Source organism: Citrus sinensis, chromosome 5 (genome assembly GCF_022201045.2).
Source record: "Citrus sinensis cultivar Valencia sweet orange chromosome 5, DVS_A1.0, whole genome shotgun sequence".
Classification (NCBI taxonomy): Eukaryota; Viridiplantae; Streptophyta; class Magnoliopsida; order Sapindales; family Rutaceae; genus Citrus; species Citrus sinensis.
In genome coordinates, this window is record NC_068560.1 from 20424336 (window position 1) to 20443742 (window position 19407).

The 19407-nt window shown below is 32.8% G+C and overlaps 2 protein-coding genes and 1 non-coding gene across 10 annotated transcripts; 1 reads left to right on the forward strand and 2 right to left on the reverse strand.

Moving 5' to 3' along the window:
* The first annotated feature begins 965 nt into the window (after positions 1-965).
* LOC127902325 (uncharacterized) lies at positions 966-7690 on the forward strand. Its single transcript, XM_052441189.1, has 2 exons — positions 966-1269; positions 7417-7690. Exons 1-2 carry the CDS (start codon positions 1139-1141, stop codon positions 7688-7690), a joined length of 405 nt encoding a protein of 134 aa, XP_052297149.1. The 5' UTR covers positions 966-1138.
* A 1963-nt stretch (positions 7691-9653) lies between these two features.
* On the reverse strand, positions 9654-9725 carry TRNAQ-UUG (transfer RNA glutamine (anticodon UUG)). The gene has a single exon. It is a non-coding gene; the product is annotated as a tRNA-Gln (tRNA).
* Positions 9726-10284: 559 nt separating this feature from the next.
* LOC102625040 (cellulose synthase-like protein D3) lies at positions 10285-15128 on the reverse strand. 8 transcript variants are annotated; one of them, XM_025096770.2, is made up of 4 exons: positions 14785-15128; positions 13801-14523; positions 12559-13366; positions 10285-12291 (listed from the first exon to the last, which is right to left on the reverse strand). In XM_025096770.2, the coding sequence occupies exons 2-4, from the start codon at positions 14490-14492 to the stop codon at positions 10546-10548; spliced, it is 3246 nt and encodes a 1081-aa protein (XP_024952538.2). In that variant the 5' UTR covers positions 14493-14523; positions 14785-15128; the 3' UTR covers positions 10285-10545. The 8 variants fall into 8 exon arrangements, with proteins under 8 accessions (XP_024952538.2, XP_024952537.2, XP_006471490.2 ...); XM_025096769.2 differs by having other exon boundaries at positions 13801-14570; XM_006471427.4 differs by having other exon boundaries at positions 13801-14576.
* Positions 15129-19407: the final 4279 nt, after the last annotated feature.

Sequence of the window (19407 nt, forward strand, 5' to 3'; positions counted from 1 at the left end):
CTCAACAATTCTCTATAAGTACAAAAAAACTTAGAAAAAAAATGAATTTTCTATAAATTTTAAGACATACCAAATTTAATTAAGAGGAAAAATATTAAGTAGTATCCTATTCAAAGTAATTATAGTGCTGTAATAAAACAACAGTGAAATTGACCATCTGCAACAACTCTTTAGGCTTTTGTAAGTGGATAACTCAAAACTATGCCTTTCCCAGTATACTTTCTATATCCAGCTTCTACTCAGTGTTGTTCCTCTTCCTATGATAGAAGAAAATCTTGATTATCTCAGCTGGATAAACAACACCTTCAGGCATGGCATCATGAACAGCTGTGAGCGTGCGAGTGCAAGGTCTCTGAATAGCAGAACCTTTATTTTGTTGGCATGACTAGACTACCTCGAATGAAAAGAGTGTTTATGTAGAAAAAGGGATATTTTTGGTATTAAGTGAAGCATAATTAAAGGAGTTTTAAGAAGATTTTGGAAGGGTGCCAATAGTTCTATTCAATAGTAATAGTAAATTAGATTGAATCAAAGAATCATTTATATTTCAGTTGTCGAAAGATAATCTTCTGTCAAATTACTCGACAACAGCCGTGTAAGGAATGTTTTCTTATAAATAGAGCTCATGAGATGAATCACGAATTTTACAAGAGAAAAAGAAAATTGTGCCACTTTATGGATATATTTTCTCTTGAAACGAGAGTAATATTGATCGTTGAGTAATCGATTTATGCCAACCAAGTTAATAATGCTCTGAATCAACCGTGTTGAACAGTTGAAGAGAGTAGAGGCCAATATTAATCCTCTGACAAAGAAGAAATGAAGAAAACTGCAATTTACTAATTTTGAAACAGCACGAGCACTACTGTGTACTACTGCGTACACATTTCAAATTACATGGTAATGGAACAAATAATTAGAAGTAGACAAGGAAGAAGCAGAAGAGCTTCAATTCCTTAAAATAAATAAATATATAATGCACGAAATATCCAAAGAAAAAACACACAATGAAAAGGTCTTGGAGATGAGGATTAATTTAAAAAGAAATTATTTAGTGGGATTAATTTATCAGCATTTGTAGCCGCGAGGAACCTTGGGCCTGCACTGATTCAAGAGCAAGTTGACAGAAAGCTTAGGGATGTCGAGTTTGATCAAATCCAAGACGTTGAGTTTGAGGGAAGTGCAAAGACAGACACGTGCTTGGACTCTAACCAAATCACCAAGGAGGCTGCAGCATGGATGGTTTGGAGTGGGAACAAGTTCGCCAAGGTTCACCTTTGCCAAGCCATTCAACAAATCAACACATGCATCCAACTTTAGGGTATTCTTTGGACATGATGATGATGATGAAGTAGCGGATGATGATGGGATTGAGGTAGCAATAATAAGCAGTGTGAAGAATAGCACAAGGGCTTTTGATGCTGAAGCCATTTCGAATGATCTCTCTCTCAATTTAATGTTGAATAATTTTTGTTAGTATTATTGATTGTGCTTATTGAGGTGTGATGAAAATAATGGCGAAGAGTGTTGGGTTTTTATAGACTATCTATTTGGCCTTTTTAAAATTTTAATTTACATGCCATTTAAATATATATCGATCATTGCTTTCACGTCGCTGGCATGAATAGCATAAAACAATTACTAATAAAATTTCTAATTAAGTCCAACTAGATATGGAGGTAATGTGATGATATTTCCATCTAAATTTTATAATATTTTTTATTTACAAGAAGAGGATGGATAAGGTTTAAATTAATTTTTTAGTTTCTTTTTTCTAAGATTTGAACTTAGATGGCAAGTAAGGAAGAAAAAAAAAAAACTGCTTGAAAGCCACACTGTCAAATCCCTGAAAGCTTTTTTTTTTTTTTTTTTTAATGTTTAAGGAAGAAGAGTACACAAAATTCAAATCAATTTTGCAACCCTTCATCTTTTTTAAGATTCAAACTTGGGTTGCTAGTGAAAAGAAAATCTTTGAAAATCACTCGGTCAATCTCTTAGGGCAACTAAAAATTAATAAGTGAAAATCCAAAATCAAGAAATCTACAACTAATCATTCTTTGGCCACCTAACCGGCATAAAAGGTTATCGAAACAACTATTAATTTGATTTGGTTGCAGAGCTGTAAAAAGATTTTGCACCTTCGGGAGAGATCTTGGCGGAAGCACATGTAATTACAAGCTTACAACTAGATGGGTATTTATATTAAATCATTTACAATATTATTTTTTGACTTAGATGGATATTTGTATAATTACATCTTTGATTTTGTATAAACTTCACTTAACATTTCAAGGATTAAAATGTAAAAGAAGTTAAAAAATGGCTTTTTTAACGTTTACAAAACTAACAACATAGCCTTTTAAGGCATATTTTAAGAATACAATTATACAAGGACAAATTAAGTAATTAAATGAACCTAAGGGGTGAAAAGGAGGTTTTGCCGGAAATACTAAATAATAAACAAGAAGGAGAATTAATGTAGATTTTTAAGTGTAAAATATGGGATGGATTAAGTGATGAGCTGAATTTTTAATGAACACTTAATCAATACTCAGAATTTATTTTTTATTTTTATTAGTTTTATTTATACTATAAAAAAATCATTGATTTAATAATCAGCAAAAATTAGTTCAAAAATAAATTCTTTTCAATAAAGTATTTGGTTAAATTTGTAGCACCTAGTTTTAAATCTTTGACCAAAAGACTGATACTATATCTTCCAATCATCATACATGAGTACAATGTCATCATGAGCCGATTAAAAAAAAATGGCAATAACAAACATTTTTTTTTATCTTTTATTTAAGTTAAAATTTATAAATCTAATTGTAACCCGTGCGCTTCCTTGCCTTAGGGGGAGCAATCGGTTTGCTTTTGGGCTCAGCTTTTATTTTGTGCTCCTAAGGGCGAGGAACCTACCTTTTTAATCTATTTATACAAACATGTGCTTCCTCCCAAGGTTTATTGGTTGTTTTGGGAGCAGCTATTTTAATGTTGCGCACAAAGAACAGCAGATTGAATTGGAAAAGATTAAGGATAGAAAGGTGATGGTAAAAACCACTAATTTGTCTTAGTAAAAGAGAAGTGGGGATTAAAATAGTTATTTTGGTTAAAATAAACATAATAGTTAAGGGTGAGACTCAGTTAAACCTATCATATTATTCAATAAACCTATTTACTTAATAAATTCATTATCAAAATTTGAAATTTTATCTTTTTTTTTTTTCTATAAAGTCAAAAGTCAAGTATATACATAATGTACGGTTATCATCTTTACACTTATTAGCGAATTCTAGCTCTAATTTTTATTTTGTCTTCTGTCATGATTTTACAACCAAATCCTCCATTGTTAACTTGCTGTAGTGGATTAGAGCTATTCAAAAAAAAAAAAAAAACTTGCCGTAGTGGATTTTTTTTTCTTTTTCTGTCTTAACTGAAACACTATCTTATTTAAAACTCTTTTTTTAAAAAAAAAAAAACGCCCAGCGCATTGTTGTTTAGCTGTAATTAAAAAAAAATACTTGCGGTAGTAATTAGATGTAATTACTATTTTTCTCAATTTTGAGGGACATAGAGCAATGAATTTTTATATTTCTCACAACAGAAAAAGATAATTGCGACCTCTTATCAATATACAATCGTTTGAAGAGAGAGTAATAATAGTATGAGTGATCGTTAAGTAATCGATTTATTCAACCGAGTAACCAATGATCTGAGTCAACAGTGTTGAAGGGACAAATATTAATCCTTTGAGAAATTAAAAAAAAAAAGGATACTTCAATTTATTAAGGTCAATTGAAATAGCACACAATTATACATGTACTATGACATTTCAATTACATGCAAATGTAACAAATAAGTAGATTAGGAAGAAGCAGGAGAGCTTCAATTCCTTAAAAAATAAATCAATAAATAATGCATGCATGAAATACACAAAAACAAAACACACCATGAAAAATATCTTGAAGATATGATGATTAATAAAGAGATAATTCAATATGATCAATTTATCAGCACTTGTAGCCGCGAGGAACCTTGGGCCTGCACTGATTCAAGAGCAAGTTGACAGAAAGCTTGGGGATGTCGAGTTTGATCAAATCCAAGACGTTGAGTTTGAGGGAAGTGCAAAGACAGACACGTGATTGGACTCTAACCAAATCACCAAGGAGGCTGCAGCATGGGTGATTTGGCGTGGGAACAAGTTCACCAAGGTTCACTTTTGCCAAGCCATTCAACAAATCAACGCATGCATCCAACTTGAGGGTATTCTTTGGACATGATGATGATGATGATGATGTAGCCGATGATAATGGGATTGAGGTAGTAATAATAAGTAATGTGAGGAATAGCACAAGGGCTTTTGATGCTGAAGCCATTTCGAATGATATCTCTCTCAATTTAATGTTGAATAATATTTGTGAGTATTATTGATCTTGCTTATTGAGATGTGATGAAAATAATGGTGAAGAATATTAGGCTTTTATAGGCTATCTATTTGGCTTTTATTAGTTTTTAATTTCCAAACAATATACATATATATGCCGATCATTGGTTTCACGTCGTTAGCATGAACATCATAAAAAAATTACTAAAATTTTCTAATTAATTCCAACTAGACTTGGAGATATGCAATAAGCCCATCCAAAATTAATAATATTTTTTCAAGATATTTAAGAATTAGGAGGGCGGTCAAAGTGAAGATCAATTTTTTAATCGCCTGCTTTTAGGATTTGAATTCACATGAATACTGAAGAAAAAGCCTACTTAAAAATCATTAGACTAATTTTTTTGAAACATTTTCTCTTTAAGTAGAGGACTGAACACAAGCAAAATCAATTATCTAATCTTGTACCTCCTGTAAAATTCAAACTTGAAATACAAATAAAAATAAAGATTATTTAAAAACTAGTCAGATTAAGCCCCTAGGGGTAATCTAAAATTATTAACATGATATCAACAACAAATCTACAACTAATCATTCTTTCGCCACCTCATCAGCATATAATGCTATCGAAACAACAATTAATTTCATTTGGTTGCAGCGTTGTCATAAGATTTTGCACGTTAAGGAGAGATCATAAGGGAGGAAGCACACGTAATTACAACGAGATGTATATATATAAAATCATATACATAAAATATATATTTTTTCCAATTAGATGGATATCTATACAATTACACCCTTGACTACGGACAAACTTCAGTTAATATTTAAGGGTAGAAATGTAAAAGAAATTAAAAGATAGCTCTTTTTAAAGTTGATTAACAAATATAACAACACAGAGTTCAAGGCATATTTAAGAATATTAGGTTCGATTAGATACTTAAACGAACTTTAGGGATGAAAAGGGAATTTTTACGTAAATAAATAAGAAATAGAAATAATTATGTAAAAGTAGACCGAAGTGAAAAATCTTTGGCTAAATTTTGTAGCACATATATTTAAATCTTTGATCACAAGATCGGTATTATATCTTTCAACCACGTCTTCAAACATAAGTGAAATGAGGGAGCAATCTAGTAGAGTAGGGCAACACTTAAATTTTTTTTTTTTTTATTCCTCCACTTTCTCATGATTCGAAACTAGGGTGGCCAGAACCTTTCATATTATTGTGACTTGTGGAGTTGTTTTTATTCTTATACTTTGTTGATCTTTGAGTTTGTTCTATTTTTCTTATGAAATTAATAACGAATTTCGGGAATTAATCAGATATGTGATATATAATAGCAAATAGATTGAAACAAAGAATTATTTATGGATTTCTCTATGATGGTGTTAAAACAATTATAGTATTAATCATGGGATTATTGTGAACCGTTTGATTTAAAATGAAGCACCCAAACCCTTGATTTATCTTTAACATATAGTTATCAGTTACCCAAATTATAAGTAATTCCTTAAATTTTAATTTAATTTAAGTCTAGCTTATATCCTATTATATATGAAGATAAATCATTATATATATGAATTTTTTTTTTTACTTTTCACTAGCGTATAATTTATCAAAATCAACAGTATTACATTACGAGGTTTATATAAAGGAGATTGTTATCTTACATTATCATGTAATATGCATGATTATTCCACAGCCATTGGATGAAAATCCAACGGTTGTGGAAATATAAGATAATAAATCATGTTATTTTCGCAACCGTCGGATGAAGAATTATGTATGTTACATGACGATGTAATATAACTAAAACTTTATATCAATCAAGCAATGTAATTATAGTTTAGTGATATAAGATAAAAATACAATTTGTTTATGAGTGAAACTTTTTAACAAGTGTGTATAGGAAATAATTTATACTACGTAACTTTTATATCGTTTATAAACAAATAGTATAATTAATTATATTTAATTATATTTTGTACATATAAAATACAAGGCATTAAATAATCAGATTTTTGTGGTATTTAGTTGTTGTATTTGAATTAATTTTTCTTCTTTTCAAGTTGTAAACCTTTCTCTATCCTATTTAACTAGTATGATTTCTTTTCTTATCCTTTATCAAATTTATGTTATTTAACTAGTAAAGAGTTAACTTTTCACTTTAATTTTTTTATTTGTCTTGACTACTTATTATAAACAATAGATTTAATCTAATAGTCCACATTAATCCCTCTTGATGTTGAGATTTTTAGACATCATCATAGAAGGGCCCATTATTTATATTTTACTTTTAGAAAGATAACCTTCTGCCAAATTACTCGACCCTAGCCATATAATGAATATTTTCTGATAAATTGAGCCATCGATTTTATGTTTCTCACAAGAGAAAGAGATAATTGTGCCATCTGATCCATGCATTGGCGCCTGAAGAGAGAGTAATATGAATGATTGTTAAGTAAATCGACTCATGCCAACAGTGTTGAAGTGGCTAATATTAATAATCCTTTGACACAAAAAAAAAATTAAAGAAAACAGCAATTTATTATTAATATTGAATTGGCACACAATTGTGTACTATATATTACATTTCAATTAAATGCAAATGGAACAAATAATAGGTAGCTAATTAAGGAAGAAGCCGAAGAACTTCAATTACCTTAAACAATAAACAAAAAAATAAACCAATTTCAGCAACACTGAAAAGAATTATTAATGAACATAATGCAAAATACCCATAAACAAAACACACCATGAAAAGGTCTTGAAGATATATGATGAATTGGTGATGACAAAAGAGATCATTGAGTGCGGGATTAATTTATCAGCACTTGTAGCCACGAGGAACCTTGGGTCTGCATTGATTCAAGAGCAAGTTGACAGAAAGCTTTGGGATGTTAAGTTTAATCAAATCCACGACGTTGAGTTTGAGGGAAGTGCAAAGACAGACACGTGCTTGGACTCTAACCAAATCACCGAGAAGGCTGCAGCATGGGTGATTTGGTGTGGGAACAAGTTCACCAAGGTTCACCTTCGCCAAGCCATTCAACAAATCAACACATGCATCCAACTTGAGGGTATTCTTTGGACATGATGATGATGATGATGAAGTAGCTGATGATGATGGGATTGAAGTAGCAATAATAAGCAGTGTGAAGAACAGCGCAAGGGCTTTTGATGCTGAAGCCATTTCGAACGATACCTCTCTCAATTTAAAGTTGAAAAATATTTATGAGTATTATGATTGTGCTTATCGAGATGTGATGAAAATAATGGTGAAGAGTGTTGGGTTTTTATAGGCTATCTACTTGGTCTTTTTAAATTTTCAATTTCCATACATTATGTCGATCATTGCTTTCACGTCGCTAGCATAGGATAAAACAATTACAAATAAAATTTCTAATTAAATCCAACTAGATTTTAGAGATGTGTAATAATCCCATGAAAAATTAATAATATTGTTTTATAGAGATTTGAGGATTACCAATGCTCAAATTAATTTTTTAACCTCTTATTTCTTTAGAATTGAGATTCAGATGGTCAATTAAAGAAAACCTAATTGAGAACCACTTAGTCGAGTAACTGTGAGCTATTATTTATTTATTTTTTATTTAAGGTAGAGAGATAAGTACAACCCAAATTAATTTTTAAGTTCTCTACCTCTTTTAAGATTCAAACTCTCGGATGACTAACTTTAAACACCCCCTGGTCAAACCCCTAATGGCAATATAAATGAATCGCATAATATCGATAATTAAGAAATCTACAACTAAGCATTCTTTCGCCACCTCACCAGCATATAACGTTATCGAAACAACAATTAATTTCATTTAGTTGCACCGCTGTAATGAGATTTTGCACGTTGGGTAGAGATGATGGCAGAGGAAGCACATGTTGCAACGACATGAATATATATTAATTAATATAAAAAAATAAAAATCGAAGCTGCTATTCTTCTTGTAGATTCAAAGATCGATCGATGTTTAATACTACAATATTGTTACAGCTCGTGGAAATGATGAAGCGTGTGGGTTCTTAAACCGAACCTTAGGGATGTAAATAATAGAGGAAGTAAAGTAGACAGTAAAGTGAAAAATTGGCTAAATTTTGTAGCATATTTACATCATCAAACATGAGTAGAATAATCACCACGAGCCCTAAAAAAATTTGCAATAATAAACATCTTTATCCATGTAGTTTTAACATGTGTTTCCTTGCAATAGGAGTGACCCAATGACTTTCTATCTCTCTATTTAACTAACTACTTAGGTTCGACTTTTGGGAAGATACCTACCTTCAAAAAAAATAATGAAAAAAAAAAGAAAGTGCTTCCTTCCAAGGTTGCTTGGTTGATGAGCACATACAAAGTTTATTAGTTTATCAATAATTATAATTCCAGCCTCATAATAAATTTTAATGAATAGTTGACATGAGGCACCGCCACATTACTTGCGGCTTAAAATATTCTATGGAAACCTTAGTAACACTATTTTAATATTCAATTAAAAAGATTATTTATTACTCATTATTTTGATATGATATTATTCTGAAATTATGATCATCTAATAAATAAAATTTACTAATTGCAACTAGAATTAGAGATGAAATATTCCCGAACAATTTTAACAGGATATCGCTAACCAATCATTCTTTCGTCACCTCAACAAAATATTAATTTCATTGGAATAAGGTCTGCACGTTAGGGAGAGATCTTGGAAGGAGCCATATTTTGCAATTATCTGGAAAGATAGATATTGAATAAAAGTTAAATTAAGATGCCATGCATTGTACATTTAAAATGAATGATGTTTAGTATAGCAACTATTATTTCTATGTTCTCAAAAAATCTAGTAAAATCGGTACTTAAAAAAGTTCGAAGAATCTTCATGCAATAATCTACATTCGTCATGCCTGCATTATTGTATTAGACCCGAAAATTCTTTCTTGACTTATCTATCATGTGGGAGCTTTATCATCTTCATATAATATAGAAAGAGAAAATAGAAAACCTATAAAGGAAAAGATAATAGCCGTTATTTCTTAGTTTTAGAATTGAATTAAACCGAAATAAAAAATTCAATTTTTTGAGTGATGTGATTATGAGATACCATTTTTCTTCTCATTTGAGAAATTATAGGGCCTATAGAGTTAAAAATAAAAGTAAATAAAATTTAAAAAAAGAAAAAAAGAAAAATGTAAAGCATAATTATTTGAAGTAAAGGGAACAACAAATATTGTGTGCTGATCGCTTTTCAGTAGAGAAGGTCCTACCGGGAGTCGAACCCAGGTCGCTGGATTCAAAGTCCAGAGTGCTAACCACTACACCATAGAACCAATGCACAGCAGAAAGTTCTAATATGTAAATTAACCTTAACATTTGCCTAGAAGGTCCACAAGCCCACAAAGCTGCTCAAGGGAGTGGCCAATTTCCTCAAATTGGCCAGTCGCTAAGTAAAAGGTAGAACCATAAATACTATCCGAAATAGTGGAAGGTGCTTGATAATATTCCATTCCTTGAAAGCCCATGAATGTGCTTGGATTTTCCGCCTTGTATAAAAGTAAAATACAGTTGTGACTTGTGAGTTGGTTTGGGTGTAAATGAATCAATACAAAAATTTGCTAACTCGTTTCTCTCTAATAATCTCCACTGCCACTGCTTATGCCACAATGTTATGAGACAATAGACTGTGTATTCAACAGCAGCCCCGACAACCTCTTCTAGAACCCAGATGTGAAATGATAGCTGCAATCTTTTCAATATTTATATAAACCAAATGAGCTGTTGATATGGAAATGGATTTCAAATTCAAAGACACACTGCTTTCTCGATCTAGAAAGTAAAAGCAGAAACTCGAATGAGAAGCAAAAATATCATGACATACAAGTTGACGAGTTACTGAGTAATTGGTATCTGATTCCTTGATATAAAAGGAAACACAAATTGTGGTTTGTTGCTCTCATTTTCATCTTGAATCAAACAAATCGGTATATTGCTCTATTTGATTTCTAAGGTCACATCTGTAGTAAAATTGAAAAGAATGGATTTCATGTACATAAATGCCTCAGTTACAATAGACAAAAGTGAAACTGAGAAGAAAAAATTCCCGTCTATACCTGCCAGGCGCCGAACGAAATAACATCTGAAACTCAGAACTCATGGAAACTGAAATGATCCTCCAATTTGTGTAGTTCCTGATGGAGGATTAATAGCCACCCAAAGTAAGGAAATGCAGACTGCAAGAAGCCCTGACCAAACGAATACAATAGTAGGCGTCTTGCCTCGTCTTCCCATTAGTCCCTTTGCAAATGGATACAGATGAGCCAGAACCCAGAAGCTAAAGAACACTCCTCCTACCAACTGGCTCCATTGAGGTTCGGCACTGTATATTGTTCGGCTAACCGCGACTGCTATTGCAATCAAGTTAACCATTATGATGGTGAGTGGTGGTATCATCAGGGAAGTCCACTTGAAAATATAGAGATCAGCAAATTCGTCATCTACATCTTCACCGACAGACTTTGATGTTAGTGTGAACGATATCTCAATGCCTGCAATCACCTTCAGTAGTCCCTGAAGCACGGCGACAAGATGAGCACTTGTGCCTCCTATTAACCAAAACTGCTCATTTCGCCACCATTCTTCTAGATCAATGCCAGACCATTTGACCTCAAGCACCGCAAGCAAAGAAAGGGTCACTGTGATGGCGAAGAGGTAAACAAGGAAGGTTACATTGAGAGTCTGAACTATGAACTGACCAGAAAAGAGGGAAAGTGCAGGAAGGAAGCAGTAAACAATGAGAAAAATTGAAGTGAACGGGTAGATTCCAACATTGAGGTAGGCAATTCTTTGCAGAAGCTTTAACCTGGAACTGCCCAGTAAGGCATTGTTACGAGAGAAGAATATTTCGACAGAACCTGTCGCCCATCGCAAAACCTGATGAAGTCGATCAGTGAGATTTATAGGAGCAGTCCCATGGAAGGCATCCCTCTTGGTAACACAGTACACTGACCTCCATCCGCGGTCATGCATCCTATATCCTGTAACAACATCCTCTGTCACTGACCCGTAAATCCACCCAACACTATCTCCCCATTCAGTCTTGTCTTCATACCAGCAAGAAATGACATTGATTGCCTCTCCAACTGTTGATGGAACAAGAGGCTCCCGAGGAGCAATGAGAGAACCAGGCGGTCGTCCATTTTTTACGGATGGATGATCAGCAAGGGGCTGGCCTTGAAATGCTGCCACTTGGATAGAATCAAGAAGCATGCTAGAGTTACCAAATTTCTTAGGAATAAGAGCAATATTCATTTCCCCATCATCATAGTTCTCCTCTGGGGCAACTTCAGCAGTAGAACGAGCAGTTGCAATCTTTCGCTTTCGTGGGAAGAAGCGGCTCAACCAATTAGTCCTTTCTATTGACAAAGGAGGTTCAAATCCATAAAGGGCAGTCCGGCGAAAAAGGCATCCTGTTCCAACATAAACTGGACCCTGAAGGCCATCAAGGGCTCGCATGTTAGCATCAAAGAAAACAGTGTTGTGATTGGCATAGCGATCAGATGGATCAATTCCTTCAAACCTCTGAGGGAACTGGACATAACAAATGCGATCCCCTTCACCATCCATCATGTAACACATACCTTCTCTCAATGCTGGGGAATAGAAAATGTAGTGGTCACAGTCTAGATTAAGAATGAAGGGGCCATTGGACATGATGGCTGAGGCACGAACCAGGGCATTCATAGCACCAGCCTTTTTATTGTGATCATAACCAGGTCGTTTCTCACGAGAAACATAAACCAGCATGGGAAGGCGAATATCCACTTCACTTAGATCCATGGAATTCATATCAGCTGCAGTACCTTTCAAAGGTTCATCACTAGGAGGATTCAACATCACCTGAAATGGATATAATTCAGCTTTAGCATACTTATTATCAACTGTCAGGGCAAGTTACCATGTAGCTTTTATATAATGTGGTAGTAGCTAAAGTGAAAATGTAATTAGTATGATCCCACAAAGAAGAAAAATGTTAAATACTTTGGACAAAACAAAATTTCCAATAGAACCTAATCCCATTCAAATAGAAAAACATATCAGATTGGACAAAGATCCTTATTTTCATCTGTTAGAAGGCCAAAAAATGACTCTATTGCAAATTATCACCTGTATAATACTGGCATGATCACCCCTAGAATGCTCAGGAGCAGGAATTGTCCATGTGCCTGGCCAATGGGTTCCATCAGCCATCCAAGTAGCTTTTGTAATCTTCGGAATCTCCCTGATCTCATCATCTTTGTTTTCCCTCCAACGCTTCAAAGCTTTGACCTCCTCCCTGGTGTTATAGGCATCAGAGCGTCGCCTGATTGAATCAGAAAGTGCATTGACTCGAACCTTGAATTCATCATATTCATGTTTCACACGCCTGCGATCTCTGACAAAGTCTGGGCGCACTTTATTTTTATAAGGATCTCTCTTAAGACCGAAATAAGATTCTGGATTTCTCGGCTCAATATCATGTTTTCGACAGAAAGGAACCCAGATGCTGGCAAAACTAGCCGCTTCTGCCATGGCCTCAAAGGTAAGCAGGGCTCCTCCATCATCTGATACATAACATGACAGCTTCTCAACTGGATAATCAGCTGCCAGAATTGACAGAATGGTGTTTGCAGTTACAAGAGGCGGTTCTTTCTCCGGATCTGCTGTAGAAACAAAGATATCTACGCCAGGGAGATCAGATTTTCCCGCAGGATTACTGGGATTTGGTGTTTCAAACTTCTCTTTTAAAACATCAAGGTCAGCAAAACGATTAACAGGACAGAATTTTGGAAGCTGGTCAAGCACCCAAGAGAAGGCAAACCAGAGTTCACAAACCACAGACATACCCCACAGCCAGATTGCATCTTCATTAGGATTTGTGATCCTCCATTCCATAAACAATGCATATGCCACAATCCGGCCAAGTATTAACAACCTGAAAGATCAATAGCGAAAAACAAAAAAAAAAAAGTGTAAGCATGCAATTTTTTTATAAACTATCAAGGTTATTGTACAGAAGACCGGATGAATTTTTTGGGGAAAAAAAAGGCAAAAGACAATTCTAATGAAAACCCATGTTGTCTTGTAAACATACCAAAAATTTACCAGCATCTCAAACATTTTTGAATAATAAAGGGAAGTTTATCTGAAATTTTAAAAATTTTACAGCAGAAGTACAAAAATGGTTGACTTAGTGCCTTTAAATAAAAAACACCTTTGAATGATAAATTATGAACAACTAAAAACATGTCATAGAAAATGAACATGCAACTTAAAATTCCTTGAAATAAATATGAAGCAACCATTCATCTTTTATGTACATAAACAAAAAACAATGTAGCAGAAAAAAAAAAAGAACAAATATCATACCGGTATGGAAAGAGAATTTTAGTAGACACATTCAATTTGCGCGTAAGTGGCTTCCATTGCTTCTTAGACAACTCTTTAGGTTCACCAGCATTATCCCCATTCACATCATCCTTGGGCCACACGGCATTTCCATACCCGTAAGTCTTCTTTGTTTCGTATAAAAATTCAGTATAATCAAACTCATTGTTCTGGTTCCTTATCAACCCTGACTCTGTTGATTTCACCAAAGACAACCTCCTCTCTAAATTGAAAGACTGCTGCTTGTTATCCACTGACATATCAACCAAATTCCGTTCACCACCATAAGCCTCTTTACATCCCGGACAAATTCCATCACCAGTCCTTAATGCATCTCTATAACAATCCTCACAAATCTTGAAATCACAATCGCAAGGGAGTACGTCTACACCCTGAGCATCAGTCGTAATCCTAGAATTGCAACCCGGTATGGAACAAAATGACCCTTTTGAACCAACCATCTGGATATGACTAGTTTCACTCCCAATCACCCTGTCCTTCGAAAGGGCACGCGTAGCACGATTATGGCCACCAGTAAACAAAGAACTCGACACAAATTGCTCTTCGCTTCCCCGGGTATTACAATCCAACGGTTGGTGATCCGGCGTGGGAGGCATGTGAACAGAGTAAGTTGCATACTCAACATTACTCAATTCACTATCAAGATCCTCCATTGAAGAACTAATATGATGAATCGTAGGCTGTCTACTTAAACCATGAGAAGAATCATTACTTGCCATTTTGTTTTCTTTCTGAAACTTCAAAAAGGAGAACATTTTTTTTCTTTTAAATTTTTTTCAGAAAGTATGAACGAACTAGACACTACACATAGTACATGCCACAATGATCAAAACAGAGGAGCAGTAAATATATATTTGATACTCAGAAGACTCGTTCTACATGATAATAAATTAAAATAATGAAGACGAAGCCAGCAAAGAATAAAATCAAAGAGGCTTACCTTACCTATTTGAAAAAATCCAACAAGTTAGCCAAGGCAAGGCAACCCAAGAAAAATCTCGACAAAGGGTACAAAACAAAACCAAAAGACCAAGTCCAGTCCTGTCTCCTCAAGCCGTACTACCACCTACTACCAATAGTTAATTTATTTTTTTCCCTGTAATAATAAAAAATCACTAGAGTGAACGGCTCTCAAAAAACGGCCATGAACTTGAATGCTTGCTTTGGTATATAATCCGAATGAATTTACAGTTTTGGTACGGACTCTTTTAGAAAGATTATAAAAGTTATCAGAGATCTGCGGGCTATAGAAAATGAGAAGACGGGGGTCTGAACTCGAGAAATAACAGAAGCAGAAAGAGACTGCGAGTGTTTATAGAGGACGTTTTCGGGATTTGGCGTGTCTAGTTCAAGCCGCAGTTTACGCGGTTCTTGGGTTGTAATTCAATGTGGATGCAGACTTTGTGTTTTTGCTACAACCGGCTGATGCATGTATAAGGCTTGTGCTGAGTTACATGTGTGTAACTTAGGGGATCCCAAACATAATAATATAATTCCTTTTTTAACCCTATTTCCGTAGAATTCGAATTAGGTTAATCAGTAAAAGAAAATTAATCATTTAAGTTTTTAGGGACAAAAATAATTCTTTTTTATATTATTATTGAACCAATCAATTCTTCCTAAGAAAAATAAATATCATCTAATTATTCACTAATATATAGATTAATTTTCAATAATTTAATTATATAATAGCAAACCTCAATCGATTGAGCAAACACTCTTAGTTGAGTGCTACTGTGCTAGATACTATTGATTTTTTTTTTTTTACATTATAGGATTGATTTTTTTAAATATATAAAAATAGGCACAACTTATTTTCATGTTTTATATTAAAATTCAATCACTGATTTAAGAAGTTTCGATAAACTTTTAATTGTAAATGTTAGTCGATTGTAATGTAATTTGAAAGGTAAAATAATAATAATAATAAATAATTCATCTACCATTTGATTTAGAAATAGTTGTTGGAGTATTAAATATCCATAGGATAATGAAAATCTTGTTCTCTTCATGTGTTGTAGGGCTATTGATCTCTTGATTTTTGTTTGAAAAGTTAGGCTACATTTCATTACATAAGGCATTAATTGTCCCTTTAAATACGGTTGAATTTTTTTAAACAGCAAGATTTCGGTTAAGTCACGTTACTTAAACTCTTTAATTGAAAGATTTAAGTGTCCATCGATTAAAAGATTTGACTCATTTGTCAAGACCCTAATAATAAAGTTGGTCAACAATGAAAATAATGTTTAAATTGGATGTTAAAGTTATTAAACCTAATTAATAATTACGAACAAGAAACTCATGGTGCAATGAATAAAGAGAGAAAAATGACGATCAACGTTAGGTTATGAATCCAGAATTTGTGCACAATTAATCAAACATCTTGAGTTTTGTGAGTTTAATTCTTTTTACTTGTTACAATGTCAAAATGAAGTCAATGCTTCTTGATAGTATATAAGTTAATAATTTTTTTTTTACTGATATTACAATTAACTTATTGCAATTAGACTATTATCGATATTATAATATTTATGATATTTACAATCAGACAATTATTAAGACTAATTTACAATAAATCTTACACTATCTATATATTTACCCTCATTAATATTCGAAAGACGTTTACTCCACTCATTTTTCAAAAGAGAACAAACTGCGTTCACTTAATTATGGAAAGAGAAACGAAGTCCCTATATTACAATATGAGGACTCGAACTCATGCTCTCACATACAAGTTGATAAATTGAATAAATATCAACGGTCTATTTTTTATATGCTCTAAGTACTTGATTCAATGATTTTCAAACATGTTTATTTTTTTATTGATTTTTATTGTTATATTTTGTCATGAAATGTGATAAAAATTAAGACAATAATGTAAATAATCAAATAAGCAAAATTTTAAAAACATTCAAATAATACATATATTAAATAAGTTATAATTTAATAATTCTTTTTGCATTTTTCTATTGTAATATGAAATATTTTTTTTCAAAATTTTCTTTAAATATTGTAGTTATTAATTTATTGTGACATTTCTTAATTGTTTACAATAAGTTATGACGTCAGGATTACCTGACAGTCCACTCGAGCGTTGGAATTGGTGGTCCCCATCAACGGTCACAATGGAGGATGTGTCCGTGATTTTAGAAGATCCGGTTGCAGAGAATCGAATCCGAGGAAGCGTGGCCGCGGCAACTGTGAGCTGTGTTTGATTGTATCCACTTTTCCACTAAACGAGGTCAGAAGATAAACATTCCTTTCCTTTTTTTGGTTTTGCAAAAACAATTAATTTACAGCCGTCGGATTTAGAGCATTTCTAAATTTACAATAAATCTTTTCAGTCTAAATTATTTATTTTATAAATGTATTATGTATTAACCAATTTTAGTGCGAGTGGAGTTTTGAATTCAAACGTTTTGTAAAAATTAAAAGAAAAAAAAACCTTTTTTTTTAAATCCCAATAATAATCTTCTATGTTTAAGTTCATGTTTATAAATCTAATATGACATCTTCATGTAATGATATAATAAAAAAGGCATTGATAATACCTAGGGTAGGATCTCTATGCACAATGGATTCCTTTCCCTATAGAAATGGTATCTAATTGCAATTTGAAACTTTATAATAATTAATTAACCTTTTAATCATATATCATCATTAACAAGAAGGTAAGAACATTGATTTCAATGTTTTATATATGATAAAAAATTCCAAACTAAGTATTTGGTTGGATTAACTTGCCAAAAAATTTGAGCCACCAAGGTTGAACTCAATAATATGATAATTTCAAAAACCCCTTTTAACTTTTGCCCATGCAAATTAACCTGTTGGCTTGTCACATTTAGGTACATCACATGTTAGCTTCCTCTGTCATCCAATTGCTCACTTTGTCAAGGGTTCAAGTCTTTATAGAGTGAAAAAAAAAGTACATTTTATTTGTTATTTTCGTGCTGAACTTTTAACTATAATATATTGAGATAGATTTCGATCGATATTAAATTAAATTTCAGATTTCGATAGATATATTGAATTGTATTTATATTATTATACCATCTAATTTGGTATTCATAAAATATTTAAAAAATAAATCTAAAAATCATTTTTTCTTATTTTTTATTTTTATTTTTATTTTTTATCATCTTCTCCATCACGAACTATGTTACATGAGGGCCAAATCAGGGGCAAATTCGTCTACTGGGAATTTATTTATAAACCTCCTGAAACCGAGAGCGGCGGGAGGAATGTCATGTGATAGGCACATTTCAGTTTTTCAGTTGGGGGCTCGGGGACACACGTGTGGGCCCATTTTATTTGATTACGCGATGATGGTTTTCACATGTGCGGGGGGCAGCCCATTTTCTAATCTCGATTCTCGATTGTCCGAAAGTGATTTTTGTTTGTTGGCGTGATTGCAGGATTGAACGAGGAAGATGGATAAAATATTATTTAATACAACCAAAATAAATTGTATAGTTTGTACTTTTTTTTATTAAATAATTTTAATGCCACTAAGATTATTGGTCCCATGGTAAAAACAGGGGGGGTTGTTTGTGGGTAACTCGTCAAACCTTGAAAATATTTATTTGAAAAGATAAAGTTAAATGTGAATAATTAAAATATGGCTTCGTATCTGTCAGCTACAGAAAATCTACACTTTAGGCGCTAGTAGATTGACTAAGATCCTGATATAAAATTATGCATCCAGAAGCAGCCAAAAACGGCAAATGATTACCTTACCATTTATACCATCTTGCTCATTGTTCTTCTTCTTCTTCTTCTTCTTATTATTATAAATAATAATTTTTAGTTCATGTTGTTAGTTGAGTCAAAGTTAAATAATTTTAAATTTGGATAAAACTTGCCAATTACTCCTTGGTTGTGTTGGTCAGCGCTCTTTTTCTTAATTTTGTAACGATAAAAGTTTTTATTTTACTCTCACGCACCAGTAATATTCCCATATTCTGTTTGTTCCTCGAACTATAATTTTATAGTTTTTTTTTAATAACCTATTAATTTCCTATTGGGGCGGATCATTTTTGGGACAAGTGGATCATTTATGATGAAAATGATGAATTAAAAAAAAAAAGATACATGAGATTTAACCTTGATATGACCTAATAAAATCTTATTTTTTTCTAAGATAAAGAAATAACAAAGCCATTTCCATTACCAGAAATACTAAGCTCACTAATGAGTAATGACACAAAATTAGAGAGAAAGCAGTGGAATGACTTTTGCTAGTAAAAAAATTTCTAAAAATTTAGGATTCAAAATTAATGACCATTATTCCAGGACTTTAGCCAACTAGGCGGTCAATATGCTTAATCATACTTTGTGGAATTAGGGGAGTTCCCACTTCCCAGATTGAATTTTGGTTATCGATTTGACACAAATTTACATTTACTATACCATTTTGAGGATTATTAAAATTTTCAATTTAACTCAACAACTATTGAATTTTCTGAATCAATAACTATTACGCCGTGAACGATTGGGCAGGTGATTAAAACGTTTTTAAAAATTATTTCATGTACCAAGCATACCGTCTTTTTTCTTTTTTTCGCA

What these genes read in the sequence shown, in the direction of transcription:
- LOC127902325 (XM_052441189.1), top strand. Translation starts at nt 1,139, where the DNA reads ATGTCGAGTTTGATCAAATCCAAGACGTTGAGTTTGAGGGAAGTGCAA. An exon ending in GTGGGAACAAGTTCGCCAAG is followed by an intron (nt 1,270 to 7,416) that starts GTTCACCTTTGC and finishes AAGTTCACCAAG; the next exon opens with GTTCACCTTCGCCAAGCCAT.
- LOC102625040 (XM_006471425.4), bottom strand. Translation starts at nt 14,594, where the DNA reads ATGTTCTCCTTTTTGAAGTTTCAGAAAGAAAACAAAATGGCAAGTAAT. An exon ending in AAAATTCTCTTTCCATACCG is followed by an intron (nt 13,367 to 13,800) that starts GTATGATATTTG and finishes TTGATCTTTCAG; the next exon opens with GTTGTTAATACTTGGCCGGA. An exon ending in ATCATGCCAGTATTATACAG is followed by an intron (nt 12,292 to 12,558) that starts GTGATAATTTGC and finishes TATCCATTTCAG; the next exon opens with GTGATGTTGAATCCTCCTAG.